This window comes from Lepidochelys kempii, chromosome 6, assembly GCF_965140285.1.
Source record: "Lepidochelys kempii isolate rLepKem1 chromosome 6, rLepKem1.hap1, whole genome shotgun sequence".
NCBI classification, from domain to species: domain Eukaryota; kingdom Metazoa; phylum Chordata; order Testudines; family Cheloniidae; genus Lepidochelys; species Lepidochelys kempii.
Window position 1 is genome coordinate 47,986,851 of NC_136385.1, and position 16,863 is coordinate 48,003,713.

Here is a 16,863-nt window from a genome sequence, read left to right on the forward strand (position 1 = left end):
ACCTGGAAGGGCTACTACAGATGATAGAAAAGGAGCTTTGTGAATGAAAAACAAATCTTGTGTCCCATTACGTCTCAGGTGACAGAGTACCAGGAAACAAAAAAGACAAAAGGACAAGAAAAAGAGAAAAAAAACCAATAGTGACATAAATTGGGCCATGAATAAGCTGATACTGAATCAGTGATTTCAACTGAAGACAATAACCAATTAGCTACAATGGGTCTAAGAGCATTCTTGAAAAAACCTCTCTTCTACTTGTCTCGTCAGTGCTTGACCTTGTATTTTGTCTTGAAAACAAATGTAACATACTCTTTGCCTTTGGTGATGTCACATTTAATAGATGCAAGCATTGTCAATATTTTCTTCCCCACAATGTTAAAACCTCTCTGAATAGCATATATATAGTATGCAGCAGGATTAGAGTGCAGATTAGAAGAGTAGCTTTTACTGTTCAAAACTAAAAGGATTTCACAGATGAATATAGAGCCATATTGCCTACAGAGTTCCATGTAATTGCTTTACTTATGACACAGAAATCTAATTCTGCTTCCGTGCAATTTAACAGATTTATGGAAAGCCAGATGTTAGCAATTATGGAAACTGACATTATTCATATTCTCAGTACTACAGACCTGTTTGCACTGAACAAAGCCAACTTAATCTATTATATATATCCAAAAGGGAAGCAGTACCCTGTTTACATATTGCAACTGTTGTTCTCTGCTGAGTGCACATAAAGAGGATGCCCTACTGAGAGATGCCCAGACTAGCAAGCAGGCCATTCATGATAAAAGAACCAATCAAGCAACATATTTTCTGCGGAAATCTCTGATCACTACTCAGTCCATTTTTCTTTCTTAATGCAAATGATGGTTCCCTATTATTTTATTGCATTTATTATTTAAATGTTTTAGTCATTAATCACATATAAAAGGGTTATAAATTGCATCCATTTGATAGCTGAACTTTTAATAGAACTAATTTTCTCAGAACATCCCTGTGGCAGTTTTCTCTTGTTGCTGACTGTGTTTCTGAGCATCTGAATAAACCATCCACATTGCCAATAACTTTAGAAAAAAATTTTACGCTTAATTTGATATTCTCCTTTTTGCACCACTGGACATTAAATTGTGGGGGTTTTGTAAACAGATTAAGGGCCTGATTCCAATCTCAGTTATCTCAATATAGTTATCCCATTATAAATGAGAGCAAATGGAATTATGCAGCTATAAATGAGTAACTGAATACAAAGTAAAAGAATATAGAGAATCAATTTTAAAATATGGAAGAAAATAATCTATATTTTCCACTAAATAATCTTACAAGAGTGGCTTTTCTGGGATAGCCACAGGAAAGTGGACTGAATTCTCCATTCTAACGAATTGGCTCTGCCTTGGATATTGCAGCAAGTTAAAATCATTTTATGATGTCCAAGTGATATTTAGGTCAAATAATTTGTTGAGTGATAATGCTGTAGAAAAGTTAGCCCAATTTACAGACCTAAAGATTACAATATACAACTTCAAGTATGTGAATTTGAAATTAAGTGATAAAAAATGGTATCACAAGTCTCATACACCATCTCCATCATTATCACAAAAATCCTGGATTGACTTAAACTGAGAATATCTGATAAATGCCAAGATATCACCACCCACTTGGTGAAACCAACTGCTATTTTTTCTGTTTTCAGCCATAAAGGTTCTGGGAAGGGGATCAGTTAGAGCTGAGAACTCTGTTAATTACGCATGAGGCATCGCTGTGCAGAAGCTGCTCTTTCCCAGCCGTAGCAGCTCTATGTGGTGGTACCAAAGTAAAAACTTGTTTGTTAATAAAAATAGACAGCGATGACTGAAGAGGCAGGTACTATATACAAAGCAGCAAGCCTGCTTAGCTCCTTTCTGATTAGAACAACACTAGCAGTTACCTTCACTTCTTGGGACAAAGTCATTGAGGGTCCCTAAAGGAAGTGAGATTAATTTAACTCCCATCTGTCTCCTCTGGATGTGTCTAATTCATTTATAGAAAACACGTGAGGCCCAATTTGACATGATTAAGCAGTATCTCACACAGATTTCAAAGGGAGAATGTGTGGAGTAAGTTACTACTCAATATGAGTGAGGGTGGCACAATCACTGCTCCCCTCAACAAATGCACATAACTTCATTGAATGCCATTTGGGGTAGCATGGGAATAGATTCTTCAGTGGCTTGCTTGCTTGCAATTTTTGTTTGAGATGGTACCACAAGGACACAGCCTATGTTAAGGGATGGCAAGAGTACTGCAGAGAACTAATGACCGTCAGAAATGTCACCACCTTCTACTCCAAGTGCAAGCCTCTTTGACCTTGCCTTTTCTAACTTAAACACATAGGAGCATTACTTTTAAAATAAATAAACTCCAACCAAAACAAAACAGCCCACTGTACACATAATTCTCCCTATGGGGACAGGACGAGAGAGAGAATGAACCACGTGTGACAGATGTTAGTCACAGGGTTTCATGAATGTTTCTGAGGATACTATAGTGAGGAGGGCATATTAAGAACACAAATATATATATATAATAGATTAGGGAAGGATTCATTCCTCAAAAAATGCAATTTCTGCCAGCTTCCCTCTTCCTTTAATGCAGATGTAATTTGCCTCAGGTATTACAAAAGTTCCCATGGCCATTGTATTGTGGAAGGATGTGAACACCTAGAAGATAACAAGGTGATAAGTAACAGTCAGCATGGATTTGTCAAGAACAAATCATGTCAAATCAACCTAATAGCTTTCTTTGATAAGGTAACAAGCCTTGTGGATTGAGGGAAGCAGTGGTATATCTTGACTTTAAGATAGCTTTCGATACTGTCTCCTATGACCTTCTCATAAACAAACTAGGGAAATACAACCTAGATGAATTTACAAAAGATGGGTGCATAACTGGTTGGAAAAGCATTCCCAGGGAGTAGTTTTCAGTGGCTCACAGTCAAGATGGAAGGGTGTATGAAGTGAGGTCCCACAGGGATCAGTTCTGGGTCTGGTTCTGTTCAATATCCTCATCATTTAGATAATGGCATAGAGAATACAGTTATAAAGTTTGTGGATGTTACCAAGCTGGGAGAGGTTTCAAGTGCTTTAGAGGATAGAATTAAAATTCAAAAAGATCTGGACAAACTAGAGAAATGATCTGAAGTAAACAGGATGAAATTCAACAAGGACAAATGCAAAGTACTCTACTTAGGAAGGAACAATCAACTGCACTCCTACAAAATAGGAAATGACTGCCTACGAAGGAGTACTACAGAAAGGGATCTGGGGGTCATAGTAGATCACAAGCTAAATGAGAGTCAACAGTGTAACACTGTTGCAAAAAAAAGCAAACATCATTCTGGGCTGTATTAGCAGGAGTGTTGTAAGCAAGACACGAGAAGTAATTCTTCTGCTCTAATCCATGCTTATTGGGCCTCAGCTGGAGTGTTATTTTCAGTTCTGGGTGCCACATTTGAGGAAAGATGTGGACAAATTGGAGAAAATCCAGGGAAGAGCAACAAAAATTATTAAAGGTCTAGAAAACATGTATCTATGAGGGAAGACTGAAAAAATTGGGTTTGTTGAGTCTGGAAAAGAGAAGACCGAGAGGGACATGATAACAGTTTTCAAGTACATAAAAGGTTGTTACAAGGAGGAGGGAGAAAAATGATTCTCCTTAACCTCCGAGGATAGGACAAGAAGCATTGGGCTTAAACTGCAGCAAGGGCGGTTTAGGTTGGACATTCGGAAAATCTTCCTGTCAGGGTAGTTAAGCACGGGAATAAATCGCCTTGGGTGGTTGTAGAATCTCCATCATTGGATATTTTTAAGAGCACATTAGACAAACACTTGTCAGGGATGCTCTAGATCAGTGCTTCTCAAGCTATCTGATGTGAGGGACCAGCAATTTTTTTTCCCAATGTGTGTGCAGACTGGCAGCTGATGACCGGCACTGGTCCGCGGACCATCACTTTGAGTAGCACTGGTCTAGATAATACTTAGTCCAGCCATTAGTGCAGGGGACTGGACTAGATGACCTCTCAAGGTCCCTTCCAGTCCTACGATTCTATGAATATACACACCAACACAAGTTCATTAGCTTGTTTTCATTGAAATACTAAACTGATCCCTTGCCACCAAACTTCAATTTTCAGTTTTTGTATAGCATCTTGCAATGTGTGCATGTGAGTAGCGCAATACAGTACTCTGATATCATGATAAACTGTCGCAGAAAAAAAAACCCTGCTAGAGTGCTAATTTCAAATTCTATAGTCCATTAAGCCATTAAAATATAATCTGATGTGACAAATGTATGCTGGGCTTCCAACAAATGCATGTACAAGTTAAAGGTGATCACTGTTCTGACAAAATTATTTTTCACAAGCAATTTGTTACTTTAGCAAATTGTACTTTATTTTTACTTTACTTTACTACAAATTTTACTTTATTTGCTATTCTTTTAAATCAAAACTAATGGTAGGTGCTTGTGGTTTAAAAGGGAATCATAAAACAGATCCATTTTTACTCAGAAAAACTTTTATCACTTCTATCCAAAAAGGCCTAACAGCCTATTAAAAGAACAGTGTCAAGTATGTTAGGTTCAAAATGTAGGTTTTGCTTTAAAAATTCCTTATACAAATCCAGATATGACTAAAAGTGCTGACTTAAAAATCAATCTAAGGGCAGGGATTTTTTTAGTGCATGAGAACAAACCAGAAAAAGTAATGGTGAACAGAAAGTATGCATGACATCCATAAAGGAAATAAACAGAATAACTGTTTGAAAAGTACGGCAGATTTTTAAAATTCTTTCAGTCTTTCAATCAAAGGTCTTACTGCACCAGAAGTAAAAACATTTTAAAAATGTATGGGGTCTTATTCACAGGTGAGCCGTGGCTCCTTATCATCAGTCTGGTGGTACAGCTATAAACCCAGGTTGATTGCCCCTCCCTCCATCAAGTCCTCCCACATAGGGGAATTCTCCAGTTTCTCAAGCCACTATATATGGGCAATCCCAAGGAAAAGGGATGTGGATGGGGCAACCCTAAGTCCTGGCAATCTCCAGTTTCTGGAACAAACCCTGGCCATTGGCAGTCAGTGCAAAATACAATAGCTTGAGGTTGCTCTACTTTACCCTGCGGGACTTGCTCAACTAGCTAGCATGATGGTGTCATGCTGGCTTATAGCCATGTTTGCTTCGCAAAACTTGGCCAGAGTACAGAATCTACTCTGTGAATTTTGTCGTGGCAGTGTCCCTTTAAGGATTTTTGAAATAGATACATGTAAGATACAAAACTTGCCTAACAAAACATGTCTGTTTCAGTTCTTCTTGTGAAAAGTGCCATCAAGTTCAAATGGGATTTAAATCATGAGTTCCACCCAACCCTCAAGCAGGTTTTCCTTAGCTATTCTATATTCTACTAAGAAATTCCTATAGTAAGGTGATTGATTATTCAGGAGTCAGGTAGCTGGTGCTAAATATACTGTAATGCCAAGGCACTTCAGTTAGTGAAAAAGAAAATAGACAAATGAAGCTTGCTTCTGAGATTTTATGGAGGTTAAGTGACAATCTTGTGATAGCATCAGGAGTACTGGGGCATAAGTTAGCCCCAGTGAATGAGTGAGAGGTTGTCTCTTGATGTTTATGAAGTGAGCTGTAGTTATTCATAGTTTACCTGCAGCAGATATGGACTCCAATATTACAAGCATGAATAAATTAAGTGGGTACAATAGATGAGAGCAATGACAATACAGTAAGTTCTAAAGGTTTTTCTTGGATATCTCTTTGGCTTATTGTTTTTGTATCTGGTTCAAACCCACGCATCTAACAGTACAGAAGTAACAGAAGAGCAATTCAGTACGTGGGAGGATTTTCAAAAGAAATCTCTTTTGCAGAGAAAGCTTTCTTTCTTCTTTTGTTTTCAAATCTACACACTGGCTAAGAGACAATGCTGCAGCATGTTATACATTAGAGCTACATTAATCAAATTTCAAAAACTCTGGATTTGAAGCATTCTTGCACACAGAATATGTGAAATTCTGACAAACATGATTTGAGATTTCTCTCAGAGTTGGAAAGCTGGTGATTCTTCCTGTTCCCTAGATGGTCTCCCTCATTTTAACACAAACCAGCCTATCGCTACAACAAGACCTGGGTCACACACTCCTTTAAGATTAAAATGACGGAATCCTGCAGTGTTCTGGTGTGGTGAGTTGGTACATTGGGCTTTCCTAGGAGGTTGCAATTTATTCTGCTCAAACATGCTACAGGGATTGGGTTGCTTCCAATGCTTGCAAAACTAATTGCAAGAGTGAGGCTCTGAACCACTTCAGAAAGTGTGTTTCAGGCTTTGAGCAGCCTTGCATGGGTGAGCAGCATTTTACGTACAGAGAATTGGGTAAAGACTAATCTGTATGGACCGGACGAATATCTTTTTATCTGTCTCCACTAGATAGGTGTGTGTGACCTGACAGGCATATGTTTCATTTAGTATAAAATCACCAGGACACAGTGTTGTCCTTGCTTCACGTTTCCTTGTTTTGGTGGTGTAACAACAGAGGTTGCCATTAAGAAGTCAACATTTACATACACTTGTCAGACAGCAGCATCTGATAGGTACTTAGAATAGGGAAATAGTGAAAGATCTCAAATACTTTTGTGTGGTAACCACTAAATGGCAAAATACACACAATATATCACAAGAACATTCTTAACTCTCTGAATGGCCTTTCCATTAGTAAATAACAGAAAGTAGAAGGTTTCCTACTTGTATAACTGCTGGATTTTTGATTGGGGAAAAATACCAGCCCATCTGCTTTGATTTCAACAATGAACTCTGAAAACAACACACAAAAGCAGTCATCATTTGCCCTGAACATGGTATTGTAAAAGGCATATAATATCATGCACATGCTGGAATTGGAATTAAAATAAACTCTGTAATTCTGAGCTCCTTGCCATTTTAACCATTTTGTTAAAGTGACATCGTTTGTGAGAATATCAGGATGGAAACATATTCCATTTTAATACTGGCTTGGGTTGAACTCTTAAGCTACCCTGTAAAATCCAAACATAGCAGAAATTATGTATTTCTTCTGTGTTTGTGGATCTGAAGACAGAGAACCCATTCAAGAGATGGCTCAGCTCCATGGCCATCTGTCTACTACCATGAGGGAGAGGAGAGCAGAATAGAGAGCCCACACAGAGCAGATCCATAACTGCAAATCCCCAAAAGGAGGTTTAGGTAGCAACAAGCAATCTCCACTACCTCCCAATGTTTAGCACTGGCTGTGTGACTGTGCACCAGCTAGTGTCTGTTGGGGCTGAGGAATCCTTCATTCTGCACTGTGAATTTTGAGTGAACTTTACTAAAGAAAAATTCTTGGGCTATGCACGGTTCTCCAGGATTTGGCCCTCTGTGATGCAACACTGTTTATGCAACAGACTATTATTACCATTGATGTAATAGGCATCACAGAAACTTGTTGGAATGATGATAATCAATGGGACACAGAAATACTGGGGGTAAAAAATATATAGGACTGATAGAGTAGGTCACACTGATGAAGGAGTGGCACTATAGGTAAAAGAAAGTATAGTGTCAAATATAGTAAAAATCTTAAATGAATCAAACAGTACTATAAGATCTTTATGGATAGAAATTCCATGCTTGAATAATAAGAGTATAGCAATAGGAATATACAACCGATCACCTGACCGTGATGGTGACTGTGAAATACTCAGGGAGATTAGAGATACTTAAAAAACCCAGAAAACCCAATAACAATGGCGGATTTCAATGGGTACATGTTCAATGGGTACATGTCACATCAGGATGGGATGCAGATATAAAATTTCTAGACATCAGTAATGACTGCTTCATGGAACAGCTAGTCCTGGAACTCACAATAGGAGAAGCAATATTGATTTAGTCCTAAATGGAGCAAGGATCTGCTCCAATATTCACCAAGAGATTAATAAAGCTGAACTGGTTGGGAATAGTGACCGTAATTAAATTTAACATCCTTGTAGGGTGGAAAATACAAAAGAAAGTCACCAGAGTAGAAGTTAATTTCAAAAAGGGAAACTACACAATAAATGTGGAAGCTAGTTAAAAGGAACAGTCATGAGAAGTGCCTACGTGCTGCATCAGAATGATTTTAAAACACCATAATAGAGGCTCAAACTAACTGTATTCTCCAAATAAAAACAAAACAATAAGAAGAGCAAAAAAATGCCAAGATGGCTGAACCACCACATAAAAGAGGCCGTTAGTGGCAAAAGGCATCCTTTAAAAATTTGAAGTCAAATCCTAGTGAGGAAAATAGAAAGGAGCATAAACTGTCAAGAAAAGTATAATTAGGCCAAAAAAGAATTTGAACAGCAACTAGCAAAAGATACAAAAATTAACAGCAGGAAATAGTTAAGTACATGAGAAGCAGGAAGTCTGCAAATCAATCAGTTGGGCCATTAGATGATAAAAGCGCTATAGGAGCACTCAAGGAAGACAAGGCCACTGGGGAGATGCTAAATCAATTCTTTGCATCAGTCTTCACTGCAGGGACTGTAAGGGAGGTTCCCACACCTGATACAATTATTTTTAGGTGGCAAATCTGAGGAACTGTCCCAGACTGACGTGTTGATAGAGGTGAGTTTGGAACATACTGATAAATTAAACAGTAATAAGATAGTAGTACCAGACGATACCAACACAAGAATTCTGGAGGAACTCGGATATGAAATTGTAGCACTACTAACTGTGGTATGTAACTTATTGCTTAAATCAGCCCCTGTATCAGATGACTAAAGGATAGCTAATGTAATGCAGATTTTTTTAAAAAAGATTACAAAGGTGTTCCTGGTAATTACAGGCAGGTAAGCCTAACTTCAGAACAAGACAAATTGGTTGAAACTATAGTTTCAAGAACAGAGTTATCACACACAGAGATGAACAAGATATTCTGGGAAAGAGTAAATGTAGCTTTTGTAATGGGAAACTATGCCTCACCAATCTATTAGAATTCTTTGAAGGGGTCAACAAACACGTGGACAGGGGTGATACCATGGATATAGCATACCTGGACTTTCAGAAAGCTTTTGACAATGTCCCACATCAAAGGCTCTTAAGTGAAATAATCAGATATGGGATAAGAGGGAAGGTTCTCTCATGGATCAGTAATTAGTTAAAACTCAGGAAACAAAGGTTAGGAATAAATGGCCAGTTTTTAAACTACAGAGCGGTAAATAGCGAGGTCCCCAAAGATCTGCATGGAGACCTGTGATGCTCAATATATGCATAAATTATCTGAAAAAGGGGGTGAACAATGAGGTGGCAAACTTTGCAGATGATACGTTACTCAAGATAGTTAAGTCCAAAGCTGACTGTGAAGAACCAAAGAGGAATCTCACAAATCTTGTTGACTGGAAAAGAAAATGACAGATGAAATTCAGTTCTCATAAATGCAAAGTAATGCACATTGGAAAACATAATCCCGACTATACATATAAAATGGTGGGGTCTAAATTAGCTGTTACCACTCAAGAAAGATCTTGGAGCCATCGTGGATAAGTTTTCTGAAAACATCTGCTCAGTGTGCAGTGGCAATCAAAAAAGCTAACAATGTTAGAAACCATTAGAAAAAGGATAGATAATAAGACACAAAATATCATAATGCCACTATATAAATCCATGTAATGCTCACTTCTTCAATACTTCATTCAGTTTTGGTTGCCCCATCTCAAAAAAGATTAGAAATGGAAAAAGTACAGAGAAGGGCAAAAAAAAAATGATTATGGGTATGGAACAGCTTCCATATGTGGAGAGATTAAAAAGATTGGGACTGCTCAATTTAGAAAAGAGATGACTAAAGGGGGATTATGATAGAAGTCTATAAAATCATGAATGGTGGGGAAAAAGTGAATAGGGAGTTTTTATTTACCCCTTCACATAACACAAGAACTAGGAGTCATCTGATGAAATTAACAGGCAGCAGGTTTAAAACAAACATAAGGAAGTACTTCTTCACACAACGCACAATTAACCTGTGGAACTTGTTGCCAACGGATGTTGCGGAAGCCAAAAATATACCTGGGTTCAAAAAAGAATGAGATAAATTCATGAAGGATAGGTTCATCAATGACTATTAGTTAAGATGATCAGGGACGCAATCTCATGCAATGGTTGTCCCTCAATCTCTGACTGCCAGAAGCTGGGACTTGACATTAGGGGATGGATTACTCAATAATTTCCTCATTCTGTTCATTCCCAATGATCTGATACTTGCCACTGTTGGAAAACAGGATACTGAGCTAGACAGACCTTGAATCTGGCTCAGTATGGCCATTCTTAGATTCTTATGTTCTTAGACTAATCACAAAATATAGAGACATTGGGCTAAATTCATCCCTGGAGTAACTCCATTATGATTTTGGCCCACAATTTCTCATGCACATGGGACTGTAAAACAAAGACAGTTGCTAGGCAGATGAAACCTCTCTCACCTAGAATAAAAAGCTCAATGACTCTGGCCTTGACTCTACATAATTTATCATGGAAATAATCTTTATAAAGTGGTTCAGATCAGTGTTCAGGTAACATGGCTTTAGTTTATTCTTCCTCTGGAATGTGCTTGTAACATCCATGTTTCATTCACAGTATAATCATATTTTTAAAAAGAACTTAACAGTTTAATCTTTAAATGACCTATGGAATAGCAGAATTCTCTGTTTAATTTCTAACTGTTAAACCAGTATAAAAGATTATCAGATACTGGTTTGCTCTCTTTGGCACTGGTGCTCAGCAGCAGATGGCTCAGAAAAGCTATTTAATTAAAAAAATCCCATCAATTTCACATTCCATTTACTGCTTACACACAGCGAGAAAAATGTCTCACCTCGTGAACTTCCAACACACAGTGCAGGTCAAAACGAGGGCAGTTTGCTTTGAAGAAAGCACAATGCTCTTCAATCTTCAAAGTATATCATGGAATGTAACATTTTGGGCTCAGTTCTGCCCTTACTACATGAGCACAATCCCATCAACTACAACTCGGACTACTGACTTTAGCAGGTGATACACCCATCTATAAAAGAGGAAAATTGGGCAATTCAAAATTGTGACAACACTGGGCTAAATACATTCTTGGTGTAGACAGTGGAATTACATCATGGTTTGATCCAAGGCCTTTATTACATTTGTTAGCAGTGCTTACACATACATTATATCATTGTTATAGAATTATATAGACAGGTTTAAAAATTCTGTAAAGAAGTTGTAATTCTCTATTAAATCTATCAGACTTTTCCATAAAGGCAGAACTTTTAAAATGAATATTACTTTAGCACCTTCAAATTTAACATTTATCTGTGGAATCTGGATTGATTCTGATTTAATGTACACAATGAGGAGAAACTGAACTGAAATCACTGATGTTCCACAGGCGTAAAGTGCAGGACAAGGGCCTAAACCTGCTCCCATTGGAAGTCAAGGGCAAACTCCCACGGATGTCAATGGTGCTGAATTAGGCCAGAGATCAGACCAAAAACTAGCATCTTTTCCATTGAATCAGAGAGGAAACATACAGAATCTACATCATTTTGAAAGAACACAGTCCACATATACAGCCAAGCCAGAGTCCTGGGGCTCCCAGGAGGAAAGGAGATGCAGAGTTTGCTCATCATGCATATTGCCTTATGTGGACCTTCCACCAGTATGAAAGATGTGAGCAAATCTCTGGGGGAGAGACAATGAGTGTAACTGGGAACTTGGGGTGGCTACACAGGAAAGTGAGTGGGTGCTGAAACTGAACATCAAGGGGTTGAAGAGCCTGATGGGATCCAAGGGTAGAAATCAGAATGAGAGATAGATTGAAAGCTGAAGGCACTGTAGGGGTATGCAGAGCGGAGATGATTTGGAACCTGGGCATACAGAAGCTGAACTTGGGAGCAGGGCCTCAGGTGTTTATTGGGTGTGAGATTTGTCGTGGAGAAATCACTACAAGGAACTATAAAAACTTACATTGTAGATTTCCCTAAGAACACAGTATTCAGAAGAATGCAGCATAGCAGCTGGGGTATGTATTGCTGTCCTTGCCTCCCTGTACCTTAGCCAAGGTCTCGTCAACACACACTCATATGGGGAGGCAGTGAAAAATCATATCTAGGGCTCTGGAAGGGAAGTAACATGGTGACAGAAGAGATATATCCTGCTCAATATCTTCTCTGTGGTGTTCCTACTGCTTGGCACCTTTACATGCAGTGTCTTGTGCCTCAGAAGTAAAGTGACCAAACCAAGGTTACACATAGCATATAAAAGTGGCAGATCCAGGACTTTATCCCTGGCATCTTTACTCCTGGTCCCCACTTTCAGGACTAGATTGCAGAGCCTAACAATAGAGTGGGATTCCTACACACTTTCTAAAATGCCTTCAATCCATCCTTATGACCTTGTCCTCCAAATACAGTATGTACAGCATAGAAAGGATTTGAGGCTATTTGAATAGCCCTAAAAAGAAAACAAGATAAAAACAAATGATAATACACAATGAATAACACTGACTTATGATTAAATGTGTTCCCAAATCTTTGTGCTGAAATCTGAAAGTGATGGTTCATATTCTGTAGCCTGTCACACTTGCAAAACAACCTACAAGGGGCATTGTTTTTCTACTTATGGTGATAAATGGCTAAGGAAAGTAAGTCATGTGTTTGTCCATATTCCATATAACCATTCAGAAATGTGATGGTTCAGATCTCTTTTATCAATGTCTACACTGTATTACTAAGGACACTGATGAGCTTAACAAATGGTTAGTTACATCCTAATTTTTGCCTTAAATAGAGTAACCATTCAGGACATGCTGTCTCAAATAGTCAGTGTACGACACCATGCAGAAGGAAAAAAAGTTCTATGCTGATCATTGCTTACCAATACAGGATTCCCCGGAAAGTGAGTAGGTTCCATTGTCATGGAAACCGCTTCTGCACTCACAGTGGTACCACCCTGGGAGGTTAACACAGCGTGAATGGTTGTGACACTCAATGATCCCCTCTGCACATTCATCAATATCTGCCTCAGAGAAAAACACAAGCCAGCCAGGAAATTAATTTCCTTTGACACCAACATTTTAGGTTTTTTTTAAGTCTTCCTTTAAAATATGGATTGTATTTTGTTATGGTTTCAAACACACAGTTGGTTCAATAGCAGCAAAAACAACAACAATAAGTAGGACATCTGACACATAAAAAGTAAAATTTTACTATAATATGTAAATAGCTGTTTTTATTCAGAGGTAAGGAACTATTTTTTCCATGTACATAAAACATTCTGAGAAAGATTCTCAACTGAGAATTTGGCCCCATATCTTTTTTCTGAGAATCCAAGTATCATTGTAGAATGAAAGATTAATTATCTAAAACAAAATATGAGATCATTCTTGCTGCTGGTGGTGTTTTAAAGTGCTGTACAAGTGGTGTACAATTATGATCCTAAGAGCCCTACTCAACCACCATTACATGAATTATTATTTAACTACAAAAGTAGTCCTACTGGGTATGATCTCAATTCCACTAGGTCTGCTTTGCACTAGACCTCCAGAGCAGTGCAAACTTAAAATCATTGGATCAATCCCTCTGATGATTCTCTTGGCATAGGGGAAATTCTCTGTTGGTGTAGGGCTGCTGTAGCAACCCCCATGATGCCTCTCCTAACCCCAAATATAGGCAGTATGGACGGGCAAAAAGAATCATGGCTGGGAAGCCTCTGTGACTGGCTGATCCATGGCACTACTTTAACTTTCCCTGAGAACCAGACTGGGCCACTAGCCCACCCAAGGACTGAGGAAGGCTCTCTGGGCCCTAGAGTTTGGATGGACTAGACAGTCTGATGCAGTGTGAGCAAAGATGATAGAAATGGTCCCAAATCAATAATAATAATAATAATAATAATAATATGCCTAATCTCCAAACTGGGAATCCCAGTACAGTCTGCAAAAGATGACAAATTTTCAGGAACTGGATTTTTGTTCTAGAATTAATACTTGGTCACTATACAGGACTTTATATGTTCAACATACTTTACAAAAATTAACTAACACCTTGCTGTAATTACAATTTTCACACTGTTTCTGTGATGAAAGTTAATACATTTTAATAGAATGTGACAGAAAGAAAAGGCAATCATATGTTTCAACTGCAATTATAAGATCCTCTGGAAAAAAGTGAACAAATGGCCATATACCTGTAATTTTGTAGCAGTGGAAATATACAGAAAGTTTGATTCCCTGTAGAGTTCCAGTAAACATGTGTTGCTTTTACTAAGGATTTTTCTAAACCTTCTTTAACATCATAATCTGTAATAACCTTGGCTGATTAGTGCTGGCACCTGGCTGTTCTCCTTTGAGCATTTATGCAGTATATTTTGGAGGGTTGTAATTAAAATTAGCAAATTAATTTTATGTTAACCTTCCAGTAATTAAGAAGCTGTTATATTTTCATGATGTTCATAAAAAATGGTTTATTCTTCTATTTAGCCGGAACAATTTTAAAAAAATCTTGGACAGTTTTCAGCACCACTGCAGGGGATCTGACCAATTATAAATGAATGTCTTTTCCTCAACAAGGATGAGCTCCTTTCATCCACTGAGAATTATACCTAGCTAGTCAACAACATATAAAACAAGAATAAAAGCTTGTATCACAAACACAATGGAAATCTGCAGACTTTGGCCTCAATTCTGCATTGAGCATGGGTGCAGGGCTCTCGCCCCTGGATCTTCATGCAAGACCGGGATCTTATTGAGCAATCTGAGTCTGATTCTTATCTTCATTTACAAATATTATACACCAGTGTGGCTCCACTGACTTCAGTGAAATGTATTCTGATATAGACCAGTATAGATCAGAATCAAGTATTTTCCAAATTCAACTATATTTATTATTTTGTATAAACAGAGCACCACAAAAGGACAGACCCATCTTTCTTTTGTTTAATAATAGTATTTATTCTTCCTTAAATCGAACTGAGGAATCTAAACAAAGCCCCCTTTTCACTTTTGTGTTCATACTCTGCTTAAAAGTGAAGCAATGTAATTTTCTACAGCTCTGGCATACAACTACCATTTATTTCTAGCATTCTTCAACCTCTGTCTAATAATAAAGACAGCTTGTTTACTCTTTAAACTCTGTTGCTGCTGCCACCCCTCTGTACTTTATATTTTGTGGAAGCTAATTGTAGCCTAAAAACAATGTACAAATCTAACTGTCCATCAATGATGAGCGCTGCTTGAAAATTCAGACACTTTCAATTCATTATAGCAAATGGAATGTATAACCATGATCTTTTCACATGTCATGGCTGATGGAACAAGTTTAATCCTATTTGGTGAGTGCATGACTTTGCTACTGCAGGTTATTTGCAAATGAATCCTTCTTCTTGCTTCTTTTTCTTCCCTTGTATTGAATCCAAGAGCACTCTGATCTAAAAATTGTTTCCTTGGGCCAGTCCTTTACTTGACCTCCCTCCCTTCAATTCTACTGTTTTTAATTTATGAAATCAATAGAGTTTTCCTAAAGTTTATCTCCAAAGCAGAGTCCCTTTGAAAGAATGTTGATTTAGGTTTATGGTACAGGATGCTAATTAGTAGATTACCTTTTAGAGAGCTCTGCTGCTTAGAGACCAAAGCTGAGCATTTGCTCCTATTTGAAGAATGGAGAAGAGAGTCCGAATGTGAGGCTATGTAGATTATGTTGGGAATGTAAAATAATATAACTGATAATTTCTTGACTAGATTACTTCCTTAACCTAACACCATCATCTTTGTCTGTAGCTTCCTACAGGAATAGAGAAAAGGGTTAGACTATGAAATTTTGATAAACATCTGGAGTGCTGTATGCAAGGCAAAGGGGGGAAAAAAACTGCCTATTTGTCTAATGTATTACAGTTGGTTAGCCTCCACACTTACACAAACGTCCACAAAGGCTAAAGAAAAAAAGAAAAGGCCCTTCAGCTGATTCTATTATCCTTTACCCTATTTTAGCAAGTCATACATGGACAATATTTATGAATTTGTTCTGTAAATACTGAGTGATTGAAGAACAAAGAGGCATTTGTAAATTGGGATGTTTTAAAGTATGTAAATCATATAATGGAGGGAGCAACCCCACACTGTCAGAGGCATTGGCTAGATGACCTAGTTGGATCTTTTCCATCTCATCGTGCTATGGTTCTTGGAAGCACTTTTATGTGGAGTATTTGTATATAAGAAGATTTTGCAACTAATGGCTGGCTAAGAAGATTGATATTCTAGGTTTGCCACTGGCCCCATCAGGTAAGCCACTTCACCCTTCTCTGTTTCTGTTTTCCCATCTTTATACACTCACTTCCCTACATTAAGCCCTCTCAGATCACTGGATCAAAGATGCCATATTTAAGAATACAGTATTTATATGCATATGGTACACATATATCAGTGCCAGATTTTTCATTACCGTATATGCTTTAATTGCCTACAAAGCTATAGCGTGTGTATTATACATAGATTTTCAGACAAAAAAATGTGTTAAATGGAAGTAAAGGGAGGAAAATATATACAGCAATTTAAGAATAAAAACAGTACAACAAAATTGTATTGATTCCCCAAACAAATACAAAACTGTTCTGGGACTATGCCCTAATGCAGATGTCAGGAAATGACTGCTGGAACTGTGCAGTCACAGGTCCACGTGCGCTGCTCCTCTCCTACCTCACCCCGAAGCAATATTCCACATTCTCTGTATGTTAAGGGCATGGATCTCTGGGGTCCTTTCACTCCCTGCTCAGGAGAAGCACAAAAATTCCACTACATTAATG

General features: G+C 37.9%; 1 protein-coding gene across 6 annotated transcripts in view; it reads right to left on the reverse strand.

Annotated features, from left to right (window-relative positions):
• NELL1 (neural EGFL like 1) overlaps window positions 1-16,863 on the reverse strand; it is a 430,345-nt gene that overhangs the window by 22,917 nt on the left and 390,565 nt on the right. For 4 of the 6 annotated variants that reach the window (XM_073347838.2, XM_073347837.2, XM_073347840.2 and 1 more), the window contains one exon: window positions 12,943-13,083. The exons of the other annotated variants lie outside the window; for them this stretch is intronic. In XM_073347838.2, the coding sequence (XP_073203939.1) occupies window positions 12,943-13,083 (141 nt within the window). The remainder of the gene's footprint in view (window positions 1-12,942; window positions 13,084-16,863) is intronic. 6 annotated transcript variants of the gene reach the window in all.